Consider the following 8,980-nt stretch of genomic DNA (forward strand, 5'->3'; position numbering starts at 1 on the left):
AAGTTTGACGTCAACCTAATTAGCGCACACACGTCTGATTTCTACTAAATTTACATGGCAAATATTTATCATATACACTCTAATGAGCGATCTAAAACTAAGTACTGCTCAATAGTGTGTCGCAATAATGGTAAACTTCCGGCAGAGGCCATGTTGACGAGAACACGCCCAAGGGAAGGAAAAAAAACAAACAACGCATCAATTAGTCTGTGGCAACACTCGACAGTTAAAAGTTAGCACATTGGCAACGACAGGTAATTTGGACGCCAGAATATCTCTTAGTATTCTAGTTTGAACGCAGAAACAATTAATTATAATCGTTACGTTTCTCGTAATCGAGAAAAATAGTTTTCCATCATTTGCTGCAGATGGCTAATGTTAGCTGCTAGATGTCAGACACATGCATGTACTTTTAGTGACATAATTTAATCGTAAATTGTTTCACGCATTTTTTTATTCGATACGAGTAGTAAAACAGTATCGAAATTAAAACATCTGAAAAATATTAATTTCAACTCAAAGTGGAACGAATTCGGGTGTTAAGGGGGAAAAAAATCGTGATTGGATTATTACAAAGAGCTGTACTCTGCCATAGCGCATTGATTAGGACATCACTTAAGACACACTGGTCTAACTTTCTCCTGGTTTTCATCCAAAACAGGATGTCAGACAGCGAGTCGATCAAAAAAATGTTGCGGTCTGTACTCCAGTCTAGCAAGGATGGTGTGAGTATTCTCAAACTACAATCGGAGTACCGCTCACTCTGTGGAGAGACCATCCCTCTGAGGAAACTGGGCTTCACCAATTTGGAGGATTATCTCAGAAGCATACCCTCTGTTGTGCGGATGGACTACCGCAATGCAGACGTAAGAACTTGGTTTTAATCGGGTCTGTCTATGGCGTGGATTAGATCATGTCATCAAATGACACTGTATGGTTCAAACACTGTGTATTTACGGTGTTTGCTTAAAGTAGATTTTCTTAACCAAGGTGAAATCAAAAATAATCAATCAATGGATTTTGATTTTGTCCATTAAGATCATACTAAATTTTTGCTGAAAGAGAAACTAAATTCGAACTTTTATCAACCATACGTGAAAGCAGATGCAATGTTTTTTTAAAGTAAATATTGGTTAAAAGAAATATGCACATTTAAAAACAACAAAATGTTGACATTGTAGGTTTAGTATCCTTTTACCTTTCCAGTTAAAAGCTAAATTCAAATAGATAGTTTTAAAACGGCATATGTGTTTCACAGAAAGATACATGTGTCACCTGCAATCTTCTTTACAGTTGAGATGCTTTGCTGCAGTATGCAGTGAGACAGCACACATTGCCCAGCTGGTGGCGCGACAGAAGAGCACCAAGAAATCAGGGTGCTCTCAATTCGTTAACTGCAGGATGAGACGCAAAGATTCCGAGCCTTACGTGAATCGTGGTAAGATAACTTTACAATTACAATGCATAAAAAACTGCCAACTCAAGTCTCCCTTTACTTATTTAAATACCTCTTTAATAAAATCCAGTAGATGCAAGTTTTCTCTTCAATGCCCACCTACTTTAAAGAGTCTCATTTGCTCTAAATCAGGTTTTTTGTCCACTATTATAACCAAAAAGCAACTCGGGGACCACTGCTTTGGAATATTATTTCGTTTTGCACCGAAGGAGGATAGAACTATACAGGCTATTTATTTGCATCTGTATGTCTATTTTGGGAATCTCGGCTACATTTGACATAATTTGGATGGGTAAATGATTCCTAAAATTAGCTGGAAAATACATCAAGTCTAAATAATACATTTTATTTTCAACAATGTTACAATTATTTTCTGTTTCCAATTTTGCGGACCACCTGCAATACCGCCACGGACCACTAAAAGACCGCAGACCACCGGTTGACAATCCTTGTTCTAAATGTAAATTTTGTGCGCATTTAGGGTGGCCGATGTCTTCTCTACGGCAGCCTTCAGCTGGTGGCGCATTCAGGCCAGCCAACCGCTTTCAACTCCACGGTGGCTACAGAGGCTTCAGTGCTTCTGGTGATGTCAGGTACAGGAACATATTTTAGGGCTAACTACATTCAAGAGTTTTGGGAGGGGATTTGTGTATGTTATTTGGCATGATTAAGGTTTTTAGTCTTTTTTATACTTAATAACTAAATGTTCTTCTCAATTGTCAGGCTAGCGAGCCAGTGCTTTTCTCCACCAATACCACACAGACAACCTGCCCCTCAGCCATCTGTGAAACAATCTGCTGTCCCAAACTGGTGATGATATACGTAGAAAGAGTCCTGCATCCACCTTATTGATCTGTGGTCACGTCATAGCACATTTTCTTCGTGTAATCAGATTAAGCTACTGATGAGGGCACTGTGTAGTTTTATTTTAGAGTAAAATAGCATTTGCTTTCAAATCTGGTGAGAATTGCATGAGTGAGTTTTTCATTTTTCTTTAGATTATGTAAATTGGTTGGGAAAACATGACAATTAAATACATGTCCATTTTGTAGGGCCAAGAATTTAGTGATTCCGCAGAAAACAAAAGGTTAGTACAAGCATTTTGTTGTTGTTGGCATCAATCACCCACTGTTTATTTGTGATGAAAGAGCACTTTGGGATCTTCATATTTCATCTATTATAAGTGTGCCATGGTGTATTTTGTAGTTGTAAGAAAAATTCAAATGAATACATATTCTGTTAACACAGAGAAGCCCCATGAACAAGTCTCCGGAACTAACAACTCGGAGGTATAGAAATCACTCTTTCCCTTCTTTGCATTCACTATTTGCCTTTATGCAGCCACACAGGAAAAATTGTGTTTTGGAAGTTGGAAGTGCACGACATAACAAGAGACATTTAGAAATAAACTGATTTTGCTTGACAATTTTGCAATTTTCCCCAACTTGACTTTGTGGTCCCATACAGTAGAACGAGTTGTATTAAAAATTGAATATACTGTTATGATTGTTAAAGAAGCACACAAAATCAACAAATCTATTGTATCACCTTGAACTGAATTACCGGTATTGTTGAGTGCCTTTCTTCAAAGTTTTACTCTGCTGAATGCCAGAAAAGTGATTTGCTTGGGAATTCTCTTTACACAGCCAACACTACTTGATAAGACTGTGGTGCAAGAGAGATTAATCCAGCTACTGAGCAAGTACTGCTCTGGGCTGTGGATGTCAAAACTGCCCACTATCTTCAGTGAAATGTTCGGTCAGCAGCTGCCTCCTCAGATGACCAGTGAGTTGGAAAAGTGGACTCACATTTGTAAGGTGCGTAAGGATGTCACGTGAGATGACTGCTGATTTGAGTGATATGGCTTGTTTTGCTGAAATTCTAATTTTAGTCAAATTATTGTGGACTGTTTCCCAGTGTACTGTACGCTCCTCTGGTCTTTACAGGTAGAAAAATCATGCAGCGCCAAAGGTGACTTCCTGGTTTATCCTATTTTGCCTTCCTCGACTGCTTCAGCAAGGAGCCTGTCCGAAGGCCCCTCAAAATCCCCCATCCGCTCCAGCATGATGTCTACATTAAATTCCTCCCAGGTGTCTACCTCTGCCCCTCTCCGAGCGCATTCTGTTTCAAAACCTCCAGCTGGCCCCGGAGAAGCCTTAGCCAAGCCAGCAATCGGTTCGGCTCCACAGTCAACTAATCATTTCACTTCTTCGAAGATGTCACAAAACTTGTGTAATAGTCACACAGTCAGTTCAAGTAATGCCAACTTGGTCTCAACTGCTGTCAATGGCGAACCAAATTCTTACTCTGTGGCGCCTATGGGCAATTATCCGCCAAAAACCAACCCTCCTGCATTAACTCCTTCTTGTCACTTCCGCTCTGAGGATTTACCACCACAAAAGTCCACATTGTCACTGAACTCAGTTTCCTCCCCTGGTCCTCCCGTTGAGTCTTGTGCTGCTGTTTTGCCAGCTGATGTCTGTTACAGAATAAAGGAGCTTCTATCCAAGTACAGTAATGGGTTATGGGTCCATGCATTGCCCAAACTTTTCATGGATGCTTACAAGGCCCCATTCCCTGAACATTTTATGGATAAATTATCTCTCCTCCCGGACTTGTGCACCGTGGAATACCCTATTCCACACGACAGCAAGAAGGTAAGGTCATGCATACATACTGTAACTATGTTTTTTAAGGGTAGTGGTGTTGGTTGGGGGTGATGAGGTTTGGGTAGCATTCCAAACAAATATTTTGCATATTTTTTGTTTGGAACAGGCCATCCTGTTTAAGCCATTTAGAGAAAAACTAGAAGACACTGAGAGCAATGGCAGTCAGAAGAGCAGAAGGCACCACCTTCCATCTGGTCTGGAGGTTACTGGCCCTGTCGTTCCTCCCTGTTTAGTTCATCCCTCAGTCCAGTATCCCTCTGTGCTGATTACTGAGGCCAAAAGCAGTAATGCTGTTACTGTAAGGTATGTCAAGAAGCTGAAAATGTATATATCGACTTAAAATCTATATATCGACTTGGGAAATATTTTCTTTCATTTCCACTGTATTACTGATGAACAAATCAAATAATTACTTTATTTATCCCCAGAGGGCAATTCAAGTTTGTCAGTAAAAAAAAAATTCAAGAGTAAAAGCTGGGTGATATGGCTGGAAAAGGTCTCACGTCATACGTATTTAGTTTCAGTTTATTGATGATGCATGCATGTTTTACATGTGCCCTTCCAAAAACTGGGGTCAGTCGTAATCCTGCTTTTTATCTGAAAAAAGAATATCTTCTACCTGTGCAGGTATGTTGGCGATGGCTATTCCAAAGCCCTGGAGGCAATGGAGGATGCTATGCATGCCTTGTATAAACAAAACTCCACACTCCAGCCTCTCTCTCAGCTTGCCGTGGGTCAGCTGGTAGCAGTCAAGGGAGAGAATGGCAACGAACTGACGAGAGCCCAGGTCACGGAGGTGACCAATGCTAACATCAAGGTATCAAGTTTGCTTGACTGTATGACTGATTACTTGCACTTGATCGACACTGTTAACAACAAGGAGAGAGATGGGAAATTGATTGAGAAATGGGGGAGTTTTTGTTGCTGCCTTGCGTGTTCTTTTTAAATAGTAATTCGTCTTCACATGGAAACAAATCAGTTCAGCAATTATAAAGCCATTGAAAAGAAGAAACACTATTTTTCTTCCATCAGGTTTACTATGTTGATCATGGCTTTACTGTGGAGATTCCTCGAGAAAGTCTTTTGGAGCTGCACCATGACTTCCTTTCACTGCCCTTTCAAGCCACCATTGTTAGGATGGCAGGTATCACATTCACTTTGAATGATTCTGATTTCTCATACTATAAGTATATCTGATGTCAGGGAATGATCTTTGACCAGCCATAACCACCGTCGTCTCGTGCGTCGCAGTTTGCCGGGGAGTTCACGGCTGCAAACTACAATCACGTTAAATGATACTTTCTAACAATATCAATCACAAAGGGACATTATTTACTTTGTAAAAGCCGAGTACTTGTTCCAGCTCTTGCGCTGGATATGATATTGTGCAGGTGGTCATCATGTTGTGCCAGGTCAGTGTTTGCGTTACTTGACCGTAATACACTTAACTACCCTCTCCTCAGGTTTAGAGGCATTCAGTTCCCATCCATCTGTGTTGTCCTCTTTGGAGACGTTTGCTGTTGGAAAGATTATGTTAATGGAGATTTTGGCCTCAACTTCACCCAATGACTTGCCTGAGGTCTTAATCTATGACACCTCACAAGATGATGACATCAACATAAACTCTCTCTGCCTAAAGGAATTGCAAGACCAGACCATGAATAACCCTTTAACTGTAAGTGTGATTGGATTAAGTGATGCACATATAGATGACTCGAATCGTCTGTATGTACAGTACAATCCGAATGGCTTTTGCATTTGAAAGCTCAGCCTCAACCAGGAAGGTGTGTTATTACAGTAACAGCCTGAAGAATGTAAAATGTTTGGAAATTAGTATTTGGTCAACTTTTCAAGGTTTCTGAATCAATTATTACTCTGTTGTGTGATGTTGTGTCATTTCTCTGTTGCTTTAAGGTGAATTCTACTTATCGTGGTGTATGTGTCACAAATATTTGTGTGGATGGCATCATCTTTTGCCAGCTGCCTTCCAGAGGAACCACAAGGCTCAACAAGTTGTTGGAAGAAACAAAAGCATTTTTGCTCTCTCAGGTAGGATCTACTGTGACTTGTGGACCTATGTGTGTGATTGTTCAGCGACAGAAGCAACCGCTCTCAGGCATTATAATTTTCTGCAATCCTAATTCAAAAAATGATATCTGTCCCCATCAGATGACCTCTGAGTACTTGGTTTCTCAACCCTTCATTGGAAAGATGTGTCTGACCTGCTACAAAGATAAATGGTGCAGAGTGGAGGTATGGGCTTTTTTTTTTGTTTTGTTACCATCCCATTTGCAGTTAGGGCTCGTCAGAAACATTTGATCATGTTCTTGTTTTCAGATAACCAACCTTCATGGCAATAGGGTCATGGAAGTTGTCTTAATTGATTTGGGTGTCTCAGCAACAGTCGAGGTCACTGAACTTCGAGAGATACCCCCTCTTTTTCTCCGAGACTTTGCTCTCATCCCGCCACAGGTTTGTCTCCTTGGAGAAGTTGCAGTTGTTCAAATAATCTTGTTGTCTTTTCAGAACACGTAACACTAAATACTGTGAATGTGAATGGTTCTTCATCCATGATAGACTAAGAAACAAACTGTTTCTTTTTATAATCAGTGAAAACTACTTTCTCTTTGCTCAGGCCATCAGATGTCGTCTGGTGGATGTGATGATTCCAGAGGGAGAGTGGAGCCTAGATGTCGTTTCCTGGTTGAAGAATGCTGTCCTGGGGGTTGAGGATTGTAAAATGAAGGTAACGTAGCATTTTTTTTTGTGCTGCCTTGTGAATGCCAAACGAGCTACACTAAAATGTAATATAATTATTATTTCTGTGGAACCTGCGGATGTACAATTATACTTGTATTACAGGCTGTGGCTGCACAACTGTGACTCCACACCAACACGAGAGCTGTGTGTTTGTGTTCTCACAACTGCTTTACCTATTTTAGATTTTTAAGTTAGAGGAGCATAAGGAGGGGAGACTTGTGCACATGTACCTGTTTGTTCATGCTGACCACGAGGACGTGCACCAGAGCATCAACCATAAGTTGAGCAACCCTGAAGTGTGGCAGACACTCAACAGCAACAGAAGCTTCACGGCCACTGGTAGTAAGGACATTGAGACGCTCCTGTGAACACCCAATAACCCACAAAATTGATGTTGTTCCAGTCAATTTCAATGTGTTGCGTTTTTCTCTTCTTCAAACTGTAGATGGCAGTGTTTCAATCAAGAGACTGGATGTAAGCAGCCCAACTTATCTTCATTCACAGCTATTTGAATCATCTTCAGTAGAAACAACCCCCACGATGCCCCCAACTCTGGCGCTCCCCCTGGTCTGTATGAGAATGAGTTTTTGTGTTGGTTTTTATTTAAAGCAATGAGTACAGGAGCGGAGCACACTTTTGGTTCCTCTCCGAATGCACTTGCATAAGTCAATTTTCAAATGCACCCATCATCATTATGTTTCCTTCGTGCTTTAATTTTCAGCCTGGTCAGAACATGGATGTCCACATACCAGCAGCTTGCCACCCTGGTTACTTTGTGCTGCAGCTGTGGCAGGACCTGCATAAATTGGTCATGTTGATGGGAGAGATGATGCTGCACTACAATCAGACTGTCACCCCCACAGATGTGCAGATCAAAAAAGGAGACATCTATGCTGCCAAAATAAACAAAAGGTAGGTGACTGAGTTTATGAAAGTTATGTACTGTAGATGAGGTGGTTCTGTAATGTATAAAAGGAGTATCTTTTACACCTGTGACTCTCTCCACGTAGTTGGTACCGTGCAGTGGTGAAGGGGATTCTGTCCAACGGCTTGATTTCTGTTTACGAGTTGGACCACGGAAAACACGAGCTCATCCGCAGGTCTTTCCTCCAACCCTTGATTGAGGAATTTCGGCAGCTACCTTTTCAGGCCATCATTGCACAGCTGGCAGGTGAGTTGAACTCTTGGTGCTCATTTTTCATACTGTGTCCTGAATGATTTTTAAAGAGACTATCCAAAGACAACAGGAGTCTATTTCTTGAATTACCTTTAGTGTGGTCTTTGTGAAACAATGAGCCAGAGCATTACATGACAAAACAACAACCCTCCCCACCCCTTTATTTGAGTCATCTATTGAGTAACTTGTGCCTTCTGTCTTGCAGGTGTGCCAAAGTGCCAGTGGTCAGAAGAGGCGTCCTTGGTCTTCAGGAACCATGTGGAGAAGCAAGCGCTCGTTGCCCAGATCGAAAGTGTACAAGATGAGTCGGAGGTCCAAGAGGAACTGTGGGAGCGCAAATTAACGGTCTATTTAGTGGACACTCAAGTAGAAGACAAGGACGTTTGGATCCACACCCTCATGGCGGATTTTTGCAGTGAGACATCTTCTCCTTTGTAGTAACTGAGAAATGTTTCTCATCATACTTTTTGTTTCTATGTTATTGAGGTGTTCAGTTTCTGTGCATGCTAATTGGAAATATCACACATCTTTTTGTTGTCATGCGTCTGTTTTGAAAAAGTTGCAAGTTAAATAAAAAGTTGTTACTGGATTCTCAGTGTTATGATGTGGTCTTTCTTGCACTGTTGCTAAATGTGAATCCCACCTAGAGTCCATTATACATTTTCCATGATAGATGTCATAATTACTAAAAGTAGGATTTTATTTGGTGTAATGTTTGCAACTCAAAAGGTTTGCACCCACACTGATAAAATGTGTTTTATACCTATATGACTTTTTTTTATTATTATTCATCAGCATCAGCCAAGCCTACATAAGAGTTCTTGAGTGTTTGTTGCAATAATTTAGTTTTTAATTTTCTTACTACTACAAGACTGCTGCATAGGAATTGAATCAAGTGGTAAACATGCATCACATGAA

At 40.8% G+C, this 8,980-nt stretch overlaps 1 protein-coding gene across 2 annotated transcripts; it reads left to right on the forward strand.

Moving 5' to 3' along the window:
• Positions 1-86: 86 nt before the first annotated feature.
• tdrd7a (tudor domain containing 7 a) lies at positions 87-8,651 on the forward strand. 2 transcript variants are annotated; one of them, XM_049721017.2, is made up of 22 exons: positions 87-254; positions 662-866; positions 1,294-1,438; positions 1,938-2,049; positions 2,180-2,266; positions 2,509-2,543; positions 2,705-2,745; positions 3,103-3,273; positions 3,403-4,113; positions 4,232-4,428; positions 4,753-4,942; positions 5,158-5,269; positions 5,589-5,800; positions 6,040-6,174; positions 6,295-6,378; positions 6,463-6,597; positions 6,761-6,871; positions 7,068-7,224; positions 7,331-7,452; positions 7,607-7,797; positions 7,896-8,056; positions 8,268-8,651. In XM_049721017.2, the coding sequence occupies exons 2-22, from the start codon at positions 663-665 to the stop codon at positions 8,498-8,500; spliced, it is 3,546 nt and encodes a 1,181-aa protein (XP_049576974.1). In that variant the 5' UTR covers positions 87-254; position 662; the 3' UTR covers positions 8,501-8,651. The 2 variants fall into 2 exon arrangements, with proteins under 2 accessions (XP_049576974.1, XP_049576973.1); XM_049721016.2 differs by having other exon boundaries at positions 89-254; positions 7,068-7,227.
• Positions 8,652-8,980: the final 329 nt, after the last annotated feature.

The sequence above is a fragment of the Syngnathus scovelli genome, chromosome 5, assembly GCF_024217435.2.
Source record: "Syngnathus scovelli strain Florida chromosome 5, RoL_Ssco_1.2, whole genome shotgun sequence".
Lineage (NCBI taxonomy): Eukaryota > Metazoa > Chordata > Actinopteri > Syngnathiformes > Syngnathidae > Syngnathus > Syngnathus scovelli.

Coding starts and splice junctions, on each gene's coding strand:
- tdrd7a (XM_049721016.2), top strand. CDS start 663: ATGTCAGACAGCGAGTCGATCAAAAAAATGTTGCGGTCTGTACTCCAG. Junction 2,267..2,508: donor CAATCTGCTGTCCCAAACTG/GTGATGATATAC, acceptor TCCATTTTGTAG/GGCCAAGAATTTAGTGATTC. Junction 4,114..4,231: donor TTCCACACGACAGCAAGAAG/GTAAGGTCATGC, acceptor TGTTTGGAACAG/GCCATCCTGTTTAAGCCATT.